Source organism: Gymnoscopelus microlampas, assembly GCF_963454915.1.
Source record: "Gymnoscopelus microlampas genome assembly, chromosome: 13".
Classification (NCBI taxonomy): domain Eukaryota; kingdom Metazoa; phylum Chordata; class Actinopteri; order Myctophiformes; family Myctophidae; genus Gymnoscopelus; species Gymnoscopelus microlampas.
In genome coordinates this window covers 7,177,440-7,198,363 of record NC_139950.1, presented here as the reverse complement: position 1 = coordinate 7,198,363, position 20,924 = coordinate 7,177,440, and the positions used below count along the sequence as shown (strand labels likewise).

Sequence of the window (20,924 nt, the reverse complement as noted above, 5' to 3'; positions counted from 1 at the left end):
GTTGCCTGTATACTTTATATTACAGATCATCGTGTATGATCAATCATGTACAATTACCCAAATACTTCATATCTTTAAAATATTTTATTGTCAAGAATTATTTACATTTTCTAGTTTCGTTACCAACTTCAGAATGAATAAAGTTGACAAGAAAATAACAGATCAGCACAAGAGCTGAAATGAGTTAAAGGAATAACCTCTCATAGAATAACATGCTGGACAGATGGAAGCAAGATTGAATACAGTATTATTCGCCACTGTGTCAGGGGAATAAAACTATATTAATAATCCACTAGCAGAGATTTAAGGATTGATTTGTTTCCTTACATATCACATAATTTTGTGTTTAGTTGCATTTGGCGAAAGCAGTTAATGTACACAAAGTGTCTGCTCTACAGTGTAAACAAACTAACACATTTTCAGAGAGAGAGAGAGAGAATTTGACACTATGCTGCATTAAAGAAACTTAAATTAATGTCAACGCTACGGAAAGAGGAAGTCTACATGCTAGGGAAAATGGCAGCAGCACATGTGTGGGAAAGATATTCTGTTTATCGTCACATTCAGGCAACTTAAAGTTATTCTCACCACAGACTACCTAAGAAGGCACATAAGAACGTAAAAATGCCAGTGGTCCACAAAGTGTGCCTACTGTAGGTTTGATGGCTTGAATTGCAGTCCACCACAGAGCAATTCATAATGTAGATAATTAAGTCACAATTGCAGCAAGCGCTATAGTACAAACATCAAGTCATCAGTTTAAGTGAGAGCATCCATTTAAAACTTTGCAAATATATACCTACTGGTATAACTTTCTCATCTTAAGTGAAATTATTTCCACCAGCTTGGCTACACAGCGATATAAGGCACTTGATACACTGACAAAGGGGCCTGAGCAGAAGATTAAAACAAAGAATAAGATGGATAATAGATTGCTATTTTACCGTTTTGGTTGTAACATAAGTGATAGGTTTGTCTCACCAAGATAAATGACCTGTGTTCTTGCACATTGATTGTTGTTATAATATACCATAAACTGTAAATATTTTCCTATGGCATACATTACAAAATAAAGACTTATAAAATATATTTTTACAGAGCTATGATAAAACAAAATGAAAGACAAGAGTAGAATGTTTTCTTGTGTGTTGCTGGGGGGGTAGGCTATCCTTTTCAGAAAAAAAATAAAAATAAGACTTTGGTTGAACAATAGTTAAAACTTCAGATATTTATATGATTTTCAATCTCCAGTCAGAGATTGTAGGTCAAGTATAATATCTTCAGGTTTCATATAAGCACCATCAACAGCTGAGGCTAGTGTTGCTAGGTCACCAAACAATACAATATATTCACTGTATTCACTATTAAAAAAACAAATCTCATCATATATGATGAGTTTATAGATAATATTATTTGTTTTTTTACCCACCCAATTTAGTCATTATGTCAATTCCCCCATTTGTATAGCAGTGGTGAACAGTAACTAAGTACATTTACTTGAGTACTGTACTTAAGTAAAAAATAAATTGGATACTTTCACTCCACTACATTTCAAAGACAAATATTGTCCTTTTGACCCCACTACATTTCTAGGAAGTACATTGTGAAAGCTCACAATTTGTGTCCGGTTGATTGAGCAACTTTCACTTGTAGTTGAGTAATATTTGACCGAGAGTATCTATACTTTGACTCAAGTGCTGAGGTTGAGTACTTTGTCCACCTCTAGTGAGTGGTTTCACCAGTTTCTATCCCAGTCTCCACAGTGGTGTTGCACCACCACTTGGACACCAACTGGGATGCCCTAGATGTTTCCATTGCTTTGTTGTGCGCTTAGTGTGCAAAACCAACTCTTTGATTCACAGTTATATAGTGGCACCTTGTAGGCTATGAATTAAACACAAACGTAGGTTATTGCCTTAAGACATTATTTGTGGGTGTGTAGTCTGTGTACTATATCTGAATGGATGTGCCCTATTGCGATGTTCTAGATACATCACAGTCTTCATCATCTCACCTTGACTAAGACGTCGCAGTGAGTGTGTGTGTGTGTGTGTGTGTGTGTGTGTGTGTGTGTGTGTGTGTGTGTGGGGGGGGGGGGTGTTAGAGAGAGAGGGGGGGGCAGAGGGGACAAAGAAAGGGATGGCAGCGAGATAACCCTAACCCATATGGGGTACAACCACAGGGGCGATTATAAGACCACTACCTCAAACCAATACCTAGAATTGGTTCAATAACGTGCTAACTTTGGCTTTATTTCTTCTTATAAAAAACAACATTTATTTACTGATTTAAAAAAAAGAAAGAAATAGTCTTTCTTTTGTGGTTGTATCCCATAAAGAGTCATTCTGTTCCATCTCCGCATGAGCAGATCTCAGCCAGTAGGGGGCGTATTTAGTAGTCGAGCTTCTTAGGACACTCCCAAGTGAACTCTGGGCGACCAAAATGGCCGTAAGAGGCAGTCTGCTGGTAGATGGGCCTCTTCAGGTTCAGCTCCCTGGTGGGGGGACAGCAAACATACACAACAACTCACATGTGGGAGAATTCTGAGCCACCACTTCACAGTTGCGGCATAGATGCAATTAGGTGTCCATATAATTACAAGATGTTTCTTTCCTGAAGGACTCAAGCTTAGAATTGTGTGAGTACACGTTGAAGTAATGTTACATTTTAGAGCACACACACACACACACACACACACACACACACACACACACACACACACACACACACACACTGAAGGCGGGTGTATTTCACTCTTGTTTACCTGACAATGACTCCAGGCCTTAAGTCAAAGTTGTTGTTGACAATGCTGAGAAGCTCGGACTCTGACTTCTTGGAGGAACCGTAGGTGAAAAGGGAGATGGAGAGAGGGTGGGCCACCCCGATGGCATAGGACACCTGTAGAGCACACACAGGTAGAGGTCAACATTTTTGCTGCACAACTATGCATCTATAGGGTACGGTGACCTGACATCCCGGTTTGGCCGGGATTATCCCGGTTTCAAGCTGGGTGTCCCCAGTCTTGACAAATATCTGTAAAACACTAAAATGTCCCGGTTTTCAACATTCACTACCAAACTGGCCCGGTTTTCGCCACAATTAAAATAACACTTGTTTTGAGTGCTTAAATAGATGCTCCGGCATGTTCTGTTCTGTTGAAAGGTGTGCTAAGTGCTAAAATAATTCCCCATCCTTTTGAAAATATCAGGTGAAAATAAAATAAAAACATTTCAAATAAATTGTCAAAAGTAGTGAAAATAGCCGATCTACAAGCTCACAATGCGTTGTATTGCGACACGTTGTGAGCTTGTAGGTCGGCTATTTTCGGTATTTCTTCAAGTCAGATTTACCGAAAGTGATTAAGTGTCCCGGTTTGGGTTTTTGAAAATATAGTCATCCTACCGTAGAGATCTACGTTTTTTCCACTGTCCGACCATGCATCTACCTGTAGGACCAACATGCTTGTATTGTAATGTGTGATCTTCTTCAGTCTCACCTGCACCAGCACTCTCCTGCAGAGCCCGGCTTTGACCAGAGACTTGGCCACCCAACGGGCAGCGTACGCAGCGGAACGGTCCACCTTGGAGAAGTCCTTGCCAGAGAAGGCTCCACCGCCGTGAGCGCCCCAGCCTCCGTACGTGTCCACGATGATCTTCCTGCCCGTCACACCCGCGTCACCCTGTCATGGAGAGAAGAGCTACATGGTAGGAGATCTGTGTGGATCGTTTAAAATGGTTACAACATTTTTCATTAAGGCAGGGGTCAGAGTTACCCCCCTTGTAGTAACTCTGAGGACTCCCTATGGGTCCAGGACCCCCTGTTGAAGACCCATGCATGAAGGAATATTTTACAAATCGCGCAACTCGTACCTGGGGTCCTCCGATAACAAAGCGACCGCTGGGCTGGAGATGGTAGATGGTTTTGTCGTCCAAATACTTGGCAGGAACCACGGCTTTGATCACCTGAGGAAGGCGATATAACAATTAGATATAACTTTTCTGTCGGATCAAATTGATTTGTTGTCAGATATATGGTCTTCATCGCGTACGACTCCCAAGAAGAGTATACCTTCTCCTTGAGGATGTATTTCTGCTCCTCCAGTGAGATGCAGTCATCGTGTTGGACTGAGATGACCACGGTGTGGACTCTCTTGGGGATCACAGCGCCGTCCTTCTGGTCGTAGTGAACCGTCACCTGTGGGGGACAAAGGCACAAAGGTCACGGGACGTACAGAGAGTCTCCTCAACAAGGAACCCTGAGCGTTCCAGTGTCCAGTGACTGACTCCAGGGATTGTCATGTGGCCTAAATGAACCCCTCACACCAGACCTAATTTTAGCCATTTTCCTCTGCAGTCCATCCAGGCTGTTCCCTTGTAACCGAATAAGCCACTATCCCTTTCAATACCCCCCTATACCGGGAAGTTAGAGTAGGCATGTCAGGAAAGAACTCGCGTTGTGGGCCTGGTTGTTGTTCTCTTTGTTGACTCAACTATATCTCATCCTGCTATGCGGTCAAACTAATTGATTTAGTCGATTATATATATTTTTTGGGGGTGTAGATTTGTTGATCTAAAAAATACAAATATTAGCAAACAAAACCCTGCCTTTCAATTATTCCATTGACTCACATGAGCAAGATTAAATCGGTTATAGGTTCTAAATATCGGTTAATGCCCCTAGCCAAGGGCATATACCACCTCAGGGGTCTGGTGGTTAGAGTGTCCGCTCTGAGATTGGGAGGTCAGGATTCAAGCCGCCGGGTTTGGGGGCAAGTCCCTGCGACATACTAGCGTCATCTCCAAAGGGTGTACTTTTACATAATTGTGACATACTAGCGTCATGTCCAAGGGGTGTACTTTTACACCATGTGACATGCTAGTGTCATGTCCAGGGGCTGTTGTACATCAGTAGATAGGCTCCTGCACGTGGCTCGGGTACCACTGGTACTTACTTACTTAGGCGAGAGCATGGAGACTGGGGGGCTGCTGGAGGTCACAGTAAAACTAGACCTTGACCAGGGACCACCACAGAGAGGGCCTGTGGAGTTACAAACTGCCCTCAACAGGATTCAACCACCAACAGCCACCACCATCTGCCGCGTGTGTGTGTGTGTGTGTGTGTGTGTGTGTGTGTGTGTGTGTGTGTGTGTGTGTGTGTGTGTGTGTGTGTGTGTGTGTGTGTGTGTGTGTGTGTGTGTGTGTGTGTGTGTGTGTGTGTGTGTGTGTGTGGTTTATAAGGACACCCATACAAGGTTAAAACCCTGCAAGGCCCAGTGTGATCGCACGATCACATGTATGTTTTATAAAGAAATGAGTTTAAATCATTTTTCTTTTCTGTTATTTTTTATTTTTTTCACCTCTAAATCCTCATTGGGTCCTATTGTTTAGTCTTACAATGCCTTTGGCCAGGATATTTGCATATAAATACCCCCCACAGAGCCAGGAATCATCACAACTTGAAAAGAATCTGGGCCTTGCAGGGTTAAGCCCCCATGTGTATTTTACGATACTTTCACTTTAATTGTAATTCACTGCATAGATGAACACTGGTCTGTATTTGTATTCATCCTGTACTGTCTCTTTAAGAAGGTCAATCGGAGAGGGGATGGGACACAAAGGAAGTATGTTTGGGGAGTGGCAGGAAGATATGTAGTAACTTTAACATCTTTTCTTGACATATTCTGTACTTAGATACATGAATCATACTACAGCATGTTGGATACTAACTTTATTGTGGTGTGCTCCTCAGTGAAGTGGAAAATACAATAACCAGAAGGTTGCAGTGTGGTGAGGGCGGCTAATCCTATAATTGATATGTCTTTCTTTTTGCATCTAGAAGGCAATGAAAAGAAATGCATAGACTGATTGGACCCAGTGAAAGGAAAGAAATTCAGAGTCTGCACATTGGATATGCTCCCAAAGAGTATAATGAACAAAAACTTGAACTTTTTTTTCCCATTGGAAGGATACCAACAATGACTTTGTGGGCCAACCTTTCACAAATGAAGACAACTCAGTGGCCATGTGATTAGGGTGCGTATCACAAGGACACAGTGCCCTGACCAGCGAGTCCCCGGTTCAATTCCCTGGTTCGAGTCCTGGACGACTGATCGTTGGCTGTAAGTCATTCCCCTACTCTCTGTCTCTCGCTGCATTTTCTATCTTTAGTAGCCTATATTGGCTGCTTTCTTGTCAATCATAGTAATAAGGCTGCAGGGAGAATGAGAGCAACAGCAAACTAAACCTCTGATGTATCCATGTTTTCTTGGACTGGTTTGTTTGGGTCTTGATTTGACCGTGGATGTATTGGTTTTAACTTTCCTGATTGTGACCTCTTCACATCAGGGGGGGAGGGGGGGACTAGTTGTGGCGGTGCAAACATACCATCAATGGTCTTTTGAAATGACTTGTAATATTTTCACATCATGTTGGGAATACATTGTAAAAAGAAAAAAAGAAATTCCCCAATCTTTCCATGTACAAGTACCCGTAGGGGTAGGCCTACTTGTACCCCTGTTTGGGAACCACTGAATTAGATCAGTGGTTCTCAACCTGTGGGTTGGGACCCCCCAGTCCTCAGATGACAGTAAAGTGACATTTTAAGAACCTTTAATAACTAATATCTAAAAGAAATTTAAAAAAAATGAATTACCGGTAGATGAAAGAAAGATCATTACTGCATCAAAATGATAATTATGAGCATGTCCATGTGGCTATTTTCAGCATTTGAAAGTCAAACAAAATGTAACGCCTCAACTCCTACCATTCCAAGTGCTTGTCAGGGTGGGGGGTCCCCAGTTCAAATACAATTATTTTGGGGTCGCAGCCTCAAAAGGTTGAGAGCCCCTGCCCGTGGGACTCAAATGTAATCAAACGTCTCCTGGCTGCTTTCCCAGTAGAAAGCCTCAGTAAAAGACGATGTCGCCTTCTGTTCCCGCATCACATGCTGCTGCTGTAGTACTGGTTCGTTAATTCAGTAATACTATACTGGCACCGTAACAATACGCATGCCATACAGCACAATCTGGCATAAGTCTAAAAGCTTTTTGCTCAATTGACTGACTTGAGGTATGAAGTATGAACCACTTTCTCAAAGCCATTGTTCACCCATTTTTTGATCTTGCAGTGTAAGAGCATTAAATCAACATTTCTTCATAAACTGCTTCTATAGCAGTCAAAAGTCTATTGTTTTCCAGAGAACATAAACTAAACGCCTTTTTTTCGAGGCTGCTGCTGATCCAATTTTGTCCGCTGGCACCAAAGCCAATCCCCGCAAGTCACCCAACATGGAAACAAAGAGCTAATTCATGAGCACTCTGCTAAAGCCTGCGTGGAACAGCCAGTCTCACCTGTGTCTTGGAGTCAGGGCGCAACCAAGGAACGGAGCCATTGCGTCTGAGTTCTGCCATCTTTGAGTTGAGTTTGTGGGCCAAGACGATGGTGAGTGGCATGCACTCCTCTGTCTCGTCTGTGGCATAGCCAAACATCAAGCCCTATGTAGGTGGGGAGGGTGAAGAAACAGGGTAAGAGTCGATCTGATTTATAATAATGATCATCAAACAATTAGGGATACACAATATTGACATTTTGGCCGATAACCGATTAATTGCATGATAAAAATCGATCAATACGTTTCCAGTAGGGTTTACTTTGCACCTGTTACACAGTGCATGTGATTCTGGGTGCAGACTAAAAAAAAAAAACAGTGCATTCTTATTACCTGATTTATTAGGCCCGATGATGCACATATTAGTTCAAACTACTTAAATGTAGTAAAGCTGTAACATTACTTAAAAATAAATCCAACTAGTTTGCTTGTATTTATTCTACAGGCAGACCCTTTTGAAAGCATCCACAGAAAACACTGATTGAATTTGCTGCCTTCAATCATCACAATGGGCTTTTTCAGCTTCACAAACATAAATATCATGAAAAATGTCGCATCGTGATGTGTTGTGATTTTGTAGATCGGCTACTTTCGAATTGAAAAAAGTAAAAACTAGGGCTTAATTGGTTAATGTATGTTTTGTAATAATCTAAATCTACAAAGTAACTAACTTGTAACTAACGTTTTCAAATAACTGTAGTGGAGTAAGAGACTCTGGATTAAGAGCGTCAGCTAAATGCCTAAACTGTAAACTGTAAACTGTAGTAAAAAGTTTAATATTTGCCTAAAGTATTGAAAAAAGTAAAAGTACCTCAAAATTGTACTTAACCACTTAAACCCCAGCATCCGTGTTGTGGGGAAAGCTTTCGCAGGAAATAGCAGATGGACAAGCTCACAACGCGTTGTCGATCGGCTATTTTCAGCTAAAAGCTTTCTCCACAATAACAGAAAACAGAAAAGATACTAGCATAGAGCCCTGAGGGACTCTGCTCAACCATATGGGGTTTGAGTGGTGAAGTACAGTACAGTAGCCTAACTACTGGAGTCAAGGTACTTGGTTATACTTTCCACCACTGCAGGCTTGTGATGTAGGTGCTAGAGACATCTCTGTAAGTCAACATTTACAACAACAGACACATGGTCGCGTTCCAACAGTGTTCCTACCTGGTCTCCAGCACCAATGTCCTCCTCCGATCTGTCAATGTGGACTCCCTGGGCAATGTCTGGACTCTGCTGCTCCAGAGCCACCAGAACGTTACACGTCTTATAGTCAAAGCCTGCAGCACAGAGAGAGACCAGGGTCAGCAATGTATGTGTGTGTGTGTGTGTGTGTGTATATAACAGAAAGTGGAACAGAATATTAACATAACAGCCAGAGTCTCGTGCATTGAACTCAATGGACCGGGTTTGCCATGTTATGTTCTGTCGTGATATTACTTTGAATAACTGTGACATCACGCTCTCTTTCTATTACATAGACATGATGTGACCATGGCAAGACTTATCCATCTATGGCAAATCTTTGATTAAAAATCAAGTATATATGAAAAACTTTTCATCAATGTTCTTTTTTTGTTTATGTAAAGTGCGATGAAAGCACTGACAGTAATAAGACCGATTGAAATCCCAAACACGGAAAAGACCATGCTGCATTGATGGCTGCATACAGCCAGTATACATAGTGAATAGACTTGGACCATACTGCATTGATGCATGCATACAGCCAGTATACAGTGAATAGACTTGGACCATGCTGCATTGATGCATGCATACAGCCAGTATACAGTGAATAGACTTGGACCATGCTGCATTGATGCATGCATACAGCCAGTATACAGTGAATAGACTTGGACCATGCTGCATTGATGCATGCATACAGCCAGTATACAGTGAATAGACTTGGACCATGCTGCATTGATGCATGCATACAGCCAGTATACATAGTGAATAGACTTGGACCATACTGCATTGATGCATGCATACAGCCAGTATACAGTGAATGGGTGCATTTCTCCTTTCCGACATGTCGCCTTTCCGACGTTGACGAACCCTATACCTAACCCTAACCCTAACCGCACGCGGAAGCCACTAGTCGGAGTGGTGAGATGTCGGAATGGAGAGTGAACACCACAGTGAATAGACTTGGACCATGCTGCATTGATGCATGCATACAGCCAGTATACAGTGGCTGACTTGCCTATCTCCATGGTTTCTTCAATATAGAACACTGATTTAATTAATGCAGAAATGCTATAATTTTTAAATGTGTATCACATTGGAATCGACACAGTGGCACATTATGTTTACACTAGTATACATATACGGCACCTGGGAGAGACCCAGAGAGACAGAGAGGAGATTAAGATACTGCTCTGTAAACCCAGAGCAGTATCGTATTGCTATTTATCCATGCTCTTGTTAAATATTTAACACTGATGAGAGGATGCAGATTTTGGGAGGTTCATATGGAAAATAATTTCACCTTTTCGCTTTTGTTAATTGGTGATGTGACAATACAAATGACCTCGTCCTTGACCTTGAATTGGACAGCGGACACTCCGAATTTCACTGTTCAAAGAGCAGATGTTTTTTTATCTTAGTTCTTCTCACCTTTGTCAGAGTTGTCGTAGCCAATGTGTTTGATGGCGTCTCGGACGACCTTCTGGTAGTCCACGTTGGCACGAGAGGTGATCTCACCGCACAGCAGCACCATGCCCGTCTTACACACCGTCTCTGTTAGTGAAGTCATGAGTGAATTCAATTCAATGCAATGCAATGCAATGCAATGCAATGCAATGCAATGCAATGCAATGCAATTCAATTCAATCTCTGCCTACTGATGCATCAATGGTTCAACATAGGGGGTAAAACGGGGGGAAACTATATACAGTAACTGTATTGATTGCAGTACCAATGCAGAAACTAGGCTGGTCCTTCATATTGGATGGTATCAGGGTTGGTTTTCAAAACCGTGGACGTAGGTTTGTTAGTCAGTAGTTCAACTCTGATTGTCTTTGGCAGTGGTTTTCAAAGTGGATTTCAAAGTGGAAAGTGGATTTTCAAATAGGCTGGGTTCCGGGGGTCCCCAGCCTATTTGATCTACAAGCGTCACAATCTATACATGTCAACTGTGTGATCTACATGTGTCACAATGACAATTAATTGTGATAATGTGCTATATAAAAAAGAAAGATAACTAGAAAAAGTGCTCCTCGGAGCACAACTCTCCGCCAGAAGACTTGTGTTGGTTCGAAGGTCGCGAAGGTCGCTATCCCTCTTGTATATGTAAGTGTCCTATCCATCCTGTCTGGGTAAGTGTCCTCTTCCGTCCTGTCTGTGTAAGTGTCCTATCCCTCCTGTCCTATCCGTCCTGTCTATGTAAGTGTCATATCCCTCCTGTCTATATAAGTGTCCTATCTGTCCTATCTGTCCAATAAGACAGATAGGAACAATTGGACCGCGACTACCTGACTACTTCCGGTTCGAAGGTCTGGGAGTGAGCTAGTGGCCGGATTTTCGGTATTGGAATCTGGCTTATCACAGTGACACATGTATTTATAGGTCGCTATCCCTCTTGTATATGTAAGTGTCCTATCCAACCTGTCTGGGTAACTTAAGTGTCCTCTTCCGTTCTGTCTGTGTGAGTGTCCTATCCCTCCTGTCTGTATAAGTGTCCTATGTCATATCCCTCCTGTCTATATAAATGTCCTATCTGTCCTATCTGCCAATTATGTATCAGCCATGCAGCCATTTCATGGTTCCCGTCTTACCTCACTCTGACAGTGGCGGAGACACTGTCAGAGTGATGCCATGTATATATAGGCCCGGTGGCGTCACTAGCCAATCAGATCACAGTATTTCACGTGTCACGTGAGGCTTGACCAATCGGTGTGTCATGTTTAGAAAGTGAAAACGCAGTGATAACAATACTCTCCTGGCGGAGAGTAATAAACCAAATAAATACATAAAAATAGTGAATTGTGAAAAATGCTCACATATTTTCTCTTATGGGGGTCCCTGGCACAAAATCTTTTCAAAAAGTGATCCGTGGCTAAATACATACAATTTGGGGGGTCCTTGACATGACAAAGTTTGAGAACCACTGGGTGTGTTTAGGTGAGACTGAGCATCTTCATCTGACGTGACAGGGTACCACTCACCACAGGCCACCTTGGCGTCAGGGTCTTGCCTCAAATGTGCGTCCAGGACCGCATCGCTGATCTGGTCACAGATTTTGTCTGTAGAAAAGAAGGACAAACAGAGGAGCCAAGGTTAAAGACGTGTATTGGCAGGTCTAGACTTGGTTATATAAGTGCAGTATAGAACAAAACGGTTGCTGTGTGTGTGTGTGTGTGTGTGTGTGTGTGTGTGTGTGTGTGTGTGTGTGTGTGTGTGTGTGTGTGTGTGTGTGTGTGTGTGTGTGTGTGTGTGTGTGTGTGTGTGTGTGTGTGTGTGTGTGTGTGTGTGAACGCACAATCACACCATGATTTGTAGGCCAGTAAATCTTTGAGCTGCTCTTTGCAGCCAGTAATCCTGGCTTAACGGCACCGGCCAAAGCAAACATTTTAAGACTGTATTAAGTCTTCACATATTCATGAACATTAATTAACCCCTTTCAACCTGGCGTTCCTGTTTTGGGCATGTCATTATAGGCGAAAATAAAACAAAAACAAAATAGCACACCTACGAGCTTATAGATCAGCTATTTTCACAGCATGACAGGGCTTAATTCATGTTCATCCTTTCATTTGTCATTTAGACATATTTTCTTGACTCATATAGCATGTGATTTAGACAGATGCTAGGTTTGATGTTTACCTGGTGTCCCAGTTTTTTTGTAGCACTAAATCGTTTATCTTTGCACATATTTGCTTGACCATTTACCCTGCTGTTTGTTGACCAGGGTTCATGGCATTTAATCTGATCTTGCACTTTGTAATGTCACTCTGGAAAACAGCTTCTGCTAAATGCCTAAAGTGAGACTGGCATTTTAATCCCAGTTCTCATTCTTTGACTGGTGTTTACTTCTAAAATTCAGAAAAACTATGTTCGTTTTTTGAATGGGGAGAGTGTTTTGTTTTGTTGTCCCCTCAGTTGGATTACAGTGTGTGACAGCAGGGTAGCAACCAGACAATACCCCCCTCCACTCATTCATCCCTCTCTTTCTGTCTGTCTCTATCTCTCTTTCTCTCTGTCATGCAGCTGAAGCAATGCAAAGCAAAGGTTACATCAGAAACATCAACTATTTGCTCATCATCAACTATTTGCTCATCAACATGCCGGACATGGAAGGACTCAAATACAGTTTATGATGTCAATACAGTTTCAGTTTTCAAACAATGGAAAGCAACAAGATAAACGTAAAGTTCTTCATCATAGTTGTAGCCCGGATACAGTATGCATACTAAAAATAAATCCTCAGGGATCATTTTCATTTATAATACTAATAAAACAAACCCTTACTGATAATCTCTATACTCTCTGAGTAGGCTAAACGTTACTGTGCACGCTCATTGTCCGATGCAATATTGCAACAGATGTCACATGCTGTCGGCCCACGAACCTCTCCTGGATGGTCTGTTTTCTGTTCAGATATCTTTTCTGTGTAACGTCCATACAGTACACAAATACTGAGTATGTGTGTACTTCCATACGGTCCCAAGACACTGTCTGTGGGAACCGTCCAGACCTCGAGGTTTGTTATCAGGTGAAAACGTGGTCACTGTGGCCTTCAGCCAAGGCCACGCAGCCATGTGTCACACTGCAGCTGACCAAGCAGCTTCTAGTCCCATCACAAACTTTAGGGACACATGTTGGTGACACATGTTAGGGACAGACTTGGGGCCCATGGAATCTTCACTTGGACTCCATGTTCACGTGGCATCACATTACAGAAAATATACTGTATTGTGTGTGTTGTCACAGAGATGGCGTGACACCACACATGCACTGTGCACGTTGCATTGACAGTATAGATGATGAACTTTGCACAAAGAGTAGTGGCCTATAGAATAACTAAAAGTCTTCTTCTGCTGCATCTGAACTGTTGATTGTACTGTATAAACTTGTGACAATACAAGCAGACTGAACCTCTCTGATTCTAAAGTTTTACTTTACCGTTAAAAGGTTATGAATCCTCATAACATATCATAAATATATCAAATCTGAACTGCCGCATATCGTGATAAAATCTAGCAGATTATCAATTTAACCCTGCAGGGCTTTGTAAGGTTACATATTTCCAGGAGTGTTACAACATCGTTTAGTCCAAAAACTGCTGAGAGGGCAGAGTGCATTTTAACATTTCTGATTGGATGATAAACAAACTAAGAAACTCAACGTGGTTTCAGGAGACAGGAGGCCACAAAAAAAAAAGGAAAAAGAACTATGCACACACACACACACACACACACACACACACACACACACACACACACACACACACACACACACACACACACACACAGTCGCAATTCATCATCTTCCTTCAAGAAGGACATTTTTATAGTCCGTAATCGTATAGCTAGTATAATTACAAGCTTCATTTATTATGTCTACACATGTTTGGATTTGTAATAACTTTGATTAAGCTCCGAAACCTACTGTATGTACATAGCGCAGAGAGGTGAGTGCAACTGTGCAAATGTGAGCGTGCCACTACTGGCTCACTGCTAGTTTCTCAGTTAACTTGTCTTTTTTCTTTTTTAGCTTGCAACCCTATACCCCCCCCCCCCCCCCCTCCTCCTCCTCACTGCCCATGAAGAAGGAGGGGTGGGTGGGGGGTGTAGTAAACACATGTTGAGTAAGCGTCATATATCAATGGAATACCGTTCATTCAAGCCTGGATAGTGAGTGGAGTTCAGGAGATTATGTAATTTACGCAGCAGAGTCAGTGTTTGGTTTGAAACCATATCATCCCTATTCTTGGAGGGAGGAGATATTCGCCGAAAATAGCAGATCTACAAGTGTTGCTGAGCTTGTAGATCATCTATTTTTGGCGAAGACAAAAAAATTGCTTGGTATATAGAGGGGGTAAAAAGAGCACACCAAGTTACAGAGCCAGCTCAGGTCAAGTTGAGTTTCGTCACAATAGTGGAGTAAACGTCACCTGAACTCTTGACAGTGACTGTCATCAACGGATAAATAAATAACACTGGATCTTTCTCTACAGAAGTGGCTCTCAAAGTGGGTTCCTTGAGGAGGTTCCAAATGGACCCTTTACAGGGCTGTAACTTTATAATCACCATTAAAATGCATGGTAATCACTGTTAAAATGCATTATACTGTCATTATAAGTCGCTATAAGTGGTCATTTGTTGCTTATTAAACATTATAGACACAATTATAATAGTTGACCTTATAAGTCATTATAGAATGCTTTATAATGTGTTATGATTATTGTTATAAAGCCTTATGAGCATTAATAAGTTCTTATAACTATAATTATACAGTGTTATAATACAGATTATAATACATTATAAGTATGTTTATAATGCATCATAGACATGGGATGCATAGCAAGTGTTACCAATTTTTTAAAAAAAATAGGTTTGAGAACCGCTTCTCTACAGGAAGCCTGAGTTGTTGTTCAGCCTCACCTGGGTGTCCCTCTCCCACAGACTCTGACGTGAACATGAAAGACCCATCCTCCAGGCTATCACTCATCTTGTCTACCACCAGGTACACGACACAGCTCGCAAAAAAAGAAAAAAGGAAGAAAAGTAAAACACTCCGGGGAGAAGTAGATAAAGGTCCTCAGTTCCCACAACTTGCAGCCAGGGAGTTGTGGAGGCTGCTTCTGGTTCAGTAATCCTACTGGTGTCTGGAAGGATTTAGAGAGAAACACACAGAGAGGCAGAAACAGAAAGAGAGAGAGAGAGAGAGAGGTAGAGAAAATAGAGAGAGTTGAAGCCTTGCAGCCAATACAAAATCTATCCTACAAAACTGCACGTCTATGTGCACATGGTCCTATATATGGCTAAGACCACACACACACACACACACACACACACACACACACACACACACACACACACACACACACACACACACACACGCACACACGCACACACGCGCGTCATGTGAACTGGCGTGGGATAGACCATTCCAGGGGGGTGTTGTTGATGGGAGGGCTTTTCCCTTTTGAATACTCCCAGTTTAACCCCTTGTGTGTGTGTGCATGGCGATGCTGCTGTTAGGGTGATTGATGCAGCATCCCAGTGGGGTGAGTTCTGGTCAGTTCTGCTCCGTCCTGACACCTCCTGCCAGCTTTGAGAGGGAGATTTTCCTCCCTTGTACAACTATTTTGGATTTTGGTTTTTGCTTTTTTGTTTTTGCTTTTTGAATAATCCATTGACTTGATTAGTTCGATTGACTGTTGCACCCTTAAACACATGTTATTGTCACCAGATGCAGAACAATCCTCCGCATTATTGGTTTGTTGTGTTCAGTACAATAGTCACCCACTGATTTAGCAATAAATGGTATATTTAAAAATGTTGATTTTGGGTTATTTTTATGTGCAACTTTGTGTGCTGCTGTTTTGGCCAGGACTCCCTTGCAAAAGATATTTATAATCTCAATGGGACTATTCCTGGTAAAATAAAGGTAAAATAAAAAACAATAATAAATAAATAAAGCACACATAACACATGCACACAACTGGAGAAGCGGCCATCTAAGGACACGCACAAATGTGGAATCCATTTTGGCAAAACATTGACGGTCTTTGCAGCTACTCTGTGATCTATTATCAGTTTTAGATTAACACCACTGTATTTCCACATGGTGTAATAGAACAGATCTTTTATTCACTGTAACACAAACTGTGCACTGGCACATATTCTCTCTCCCATCTGCTTCTCATTTTGGTTTGAGATGGCTTCCAGCTTTTAGAATGGAGTAAAATGCTTCTGTCCCCAACAGCCTGGGACCAGTAGCTTTGATGGCGACTGGAATGAAGCATAATGCCTTTAAAAATACATTAGCTGTGAAGCAAATCGGTTTCATTGCTGTTTTACAGGTGATGGAGTTAGGCTATTCCTCAGTTCACAGTGGCGATACAGTCCACTACAGTAGAATCAGTACTGGTGCATGGGGCAGAGACATGGACGCTCACAGTACAGCAGGAAAAGGCCCTGGATGGCGTCTACACAAGAATGCTACAAATGGCTCTTGATGTCACAGGGGGGCATATGCTTCCATAAGGCGTAGCTAGGAGGGCAAAGAGGCGCACACCACCTATGTAGACACACTGCGGTGTGACAGCAGAGCTAACACCACTGCAGAGCTCGAGGAAGGCCTTTAGGCGAGTGCGGTGACTAAACTTACTTTAACCACAGGAACCTAGCGTCCCTATTCTAGAGGCAACAGTCATGTTGCAACACATTGTGAGCTTGTAGATCTGCTATTTTCAGCGAAAATATTGAGTGTAGAGCGAAAACATCACGCACCCTAGTATGTTGCCCTGGGGGACTCCAGTAAACTAATTATAGGATTATAAAGTGTGGTATGTGCTTAAACTTCAGTTTATAGTGCCACAAATGTTCTGTACAGCGATAGAACTGAGAACCAAAATAAGAAGTAAAAAATTTGTGATGATGCAATGTTGTTCATAGTCTGGCATAGGTTTTGCTTTTGTATGTTTTATGTGCCTTATCAAAGCAGATTATGAAATATGAATATATTATAAGCTAGACCACAAAACAAACTCAGGTCTTCCAGAGTTTTTGCTATACATTTACACATTTCAAAAAAAGTAAATGATTCAAGACAATTAAAAATAAAACAAAAAGAAGAAGAAAGAAAGCAGAAAGTTTACTGTAAAGCCTGCATTTGATTGATTTGATTGACTGAATACTTTATTAACAACATTGTTAACAGTGCAAGTAGTACAGGCAAATAATATGCTAAAAGGATAACACAAAAAGCCCCAGGGGCTTGTTTCCATTGTGGTCCATTGTACTCAATTCATCAGTCAAGACATACAGTATACATCAATATACCGTATACAATGCAATACATATCAATAAAAGCTCGGTAGCAGCAAAAGGTATATTTACAGAAAAAGGAGCGGTGGGGGCGTAGGGGCAGAGGATGCTACTACCAAGGTGTTCAAAGGTGTTCTGCTAAGCCCAATTGTATGTTAAGGTTCGTTTTGAGTTTGGGTAGGACTCAATAGAATAACACTGGATAAAAACATATCAGAATCCTTGTGTTCCTTGTTTTAGTTTTGAATTTGGTACCTAAGATAAGATAAATTAAATAAAAATAAAAATTAGTGTCACACTTAGCAATAGATTTTGTTCAAACTTACTTGCATGCATGCACACATTCTCTGTCACCTCTCTCTCTCTCCTCTCTCTCTCTCTCTCTCTCTCTCTCTCTCTCTCTCTCTCTCTCTCTCTCTCTCTCTCTCTCTCTCACACACACACACAAATAGAGATACCAGTGTTGTTAGATGAATGTGGCATATACAGTATGTGCACGGCACATTCCAATGCAGCTAATCTTGTTCAAAATCACTCTTTTTTTAAAAACTCAATCTTTAGATGAATTCTATAAACATTCTATTTTTAATATTTCTGCTTCATGAACGGCATGCAACTTTACATTCTTCGAAGGTTTTTTTGTAGGTTGGGGTTCAAGCCCCGGCCGAGTCATACTAAAGACTAACTGGTATCCAATGCCTCCCTGCTTGGCTTCCCTGCGACATACTAGCATCATGTCCAGGGGGTGTATGTGTACATCATGTAACATACTAGTTCCAGGGGTGTACGATACAGAAACAGGTTGGTTGGTTCCCAAGGCTATACTTACTTAATGAAAAGTAAATGGAATTAACATAAATTGGAACGTTATGCAAAACTGTTGCTGTCATTTCACAGTGAAAATACAGTGAAAATGAATAAATAAAATCTCCAGGTTTTGCCTAGCCATTCGGCAAAACTAGCACTAATCAGTGACTGGCCTCTGGAAGCGGGTTGTTTTGGTTCATCAAGGACTTGAACTTATACAAAATGAAAACATATACTCATATACGGAGGTCAGTGTGTGTCCAGGCCTGGGCTTTCCTGCTAATCATCACCCAAGACACACCAGGTTGTTTGTGTTAAGCCTTAAGATAAGTGCTATCGTATGATGAGGGGCCGTGTGTCACCGCGTTGACGACGTGTCAACACCTGAAAGGTTGAAGATGGGCCTGCCGTGGGGCCACAAGAAATACATTGAACTGCATTGTTAAATGGGTCTAACCTGATTGTCAAATTGATATTCCCTGTCACTCCCAAATACACACACACACACACACACACACACACACACACACACACACACACACACACACACACACACACACACACACACACACACACACACACACACACACACACACACACACACACACACACACACACACACTCATCATAACCCTCACAGCTTACACATACTGTATACAAATGTGTTAAACATATGTTTGTGCGTATGATTCTTTGTTTATAAAGAAGTCAGTCAGTCAATCAATCAATCAATCAATCAATCAATCAATCAATCAATTTGACTATCAGTTTAAGCCTAATTGATGATGCACACATGCATAGTTTTGCATAAGTAGAAAGTAGAGTGGGGGTAGCTTTTTTTATGATTTTGAAGCATGATACAATATTTATTTTGTGTCAATTTACTCTATATTTGGGCCAAAACATTGTCTTTTGTTTTTCTCTCTTTTTCTTTCTTTCTTTTTTTCATGAATAGATGCAGCGTTGAGAGCAGCGTTTCAGAGCCCTTCATACATTCAACCATATGGTGACTTACTGAACTCAGTTTAACATCTGTAAGAGGCCTACTTAATATATCACTACATAGACCACCATGGAGTAAATGGATAATGTCTAGACTTAGTAAACTGGACCTGAGTTGGCTCTGTACTTACCACTTTTTTCCATATACACCATATCACTTCACCAAAAATAGCAGATGTACAACCTACGAGCTACGACGGACGGTCCGGTCTGTCCGTCCGTCCGTCAGTGTTATAATAAAAGCAGGCAGAATCTTTTTGTTTTGACATATTTTATCTTTATACATCATCAGTAATTTATCTCAGGCACTCTACAAGCATTCTTGTTATCAGTTCAGAGAGTCCATTGTGAGGCGGTGGGTTTATGAAACCCACTGGTTACTCAGTGCGACCATGAATTAAGTTCAAAGTTCAAACCCACCTGAATGTCCACCTAGAGCCAGTGGACCCCACTGAGGAAGAAGGACAAAAAATGGTGAAGGTATCATCATCACCTTTTTTAGACTGGGGAGTACAGTTGAGGGGCAAGCCCTCATTTTCAATGTAGCCAATAATAGACACATCAGACACAAAATAAAACAACTTAAACAGTACATAAACAAGTCAACTAAAACAAAATAACTTAATCAAAACAGCTGCAATCACGGTTGAGGACCATTGCTCTGAACTGACCAAATGATGGCAAGGAGCCGATTTTTTAAGTCTTTTGAAGCTCATTCCAGGAAGTTGGGCCGCTGACAGAGAAATAGTTTGGTATTGTGACCTTTAGATAGAGCAAGCGGTGCCACCATCACATAACTGTTTAAACATGACAGTATGCTAGCCAATGTCCATCCACTGGTTATGTCAGAAGACTCAACAACATGGGGTTGAAGGAATACCTCATAGTGACTAGGCCTGTCACAATTATTACATAATCGCCTGATCGCAATTATTTGAGATGATCTGAGTTATTTTGCATAATCGTCATAATCGCTTCCATGTTGAAAAATGGTGAAATGTTGAAAAATGGAGGAAACAAAGCTCACAGCTGATCTGTAAGCATGCAGACCAACTCTATTTTTTAAAGACATTTGAAAGTGTACAATTATATGGTCTATTTTGGTGACATTATTATAATTTTCTGTATTGGCATCGGTCATTGTCAGTCATTTCTTTGTATATTTAAGTTATTTGTCATATCTGCCCTGTGTTTGCAACCCTAAAAGGCAAACAGAAACTGTTCAATGCCAAAAAACTAATTTCAGACCCGGGCAGCTGGCATAGCGGTCCGGGCACCTATGCTGCTAATGCTGGGTTCAAATCACGATCTCGATGACCTTTGCTGCGTGTCACTCTCCATCTCTCTCTCCCATTTCCTGTCAGTCTACTGTATCTATCAATAAAGGCAGAAAAAGCTCAAATAAATATCTTTAAAAAACAATTCAATTGTTAATTGCAATTATTTGTATGGCAGACAATCGTCAAGTAAACTTTCATGATTGTGACAGCCCTAGCAGTGACACGGAGCAGAGGGCAAGGTTGCTTGACATTTCTAATCTAACTGGGACAAAGTAGCAACGTAATTACAAAGAGTCCAACCAAGTTTCAGCAGGGATTAATAACCTGAACCCGAGCGTCCTGATTCTGGAGCCAACATTTGGCGCTTATAGCAGATTTACAAGCTCACGACGTGCGCTTGTGAGCTTGTCGATTGGTCATTTTCTGCAAATATATTTGGTGTAGAAGGAAAAAAGTGGGG

General features: G+C 41.5%; 1 protein-coding gene across 2 annotated transcripts; it reads right to left on the bottom strand.

Annotated features, from left to right (window-relative positions):
* Positions 1-100: 100 nt before the first annotated feature.
* mat1a (methionine adenosyltransferase 1A) lies at positions 101-15,384 on the bottom strand (the record flags this gene model as incomplete). 2 transcript variants are annotated; one of them, XM_084076570.1, is made up of 10 exons in its annotated part: positions 14,985-15,384; positions 11,547-11,624; positions 9,997-10,119; positions 8,551-8,663; positions 7,349-7,492; positions 4,069-4,194; positions 3,870-3,962; positions 3,497-3,679; positions 2,765-2,898; positions 101-2,494 (listed from the first exon to the last, which is right to left on the bottom strand). In XM_084076570.1, exons 1-10 carry the CDS (start codon positions 15,049-15,051, stop codon positions 2,392-2,394), a joined length of 1,164 nt encoding a protein of 387 aa, XP_083932696.1. In that variant the 5' UTR covers positions 15,052-15,384. The 2 variants fall into 2 exon arrangements, with proteins under 2 accessions (XP_083932696.1, XP_083932697.1); XM_084076571.1 differs by lacking the exon at positions 101-2,494 and having other exon boundaries at positions 2,761-2,898.
* Positions 15,385-20,924: the final 5,540 nt, after the last annotated feature.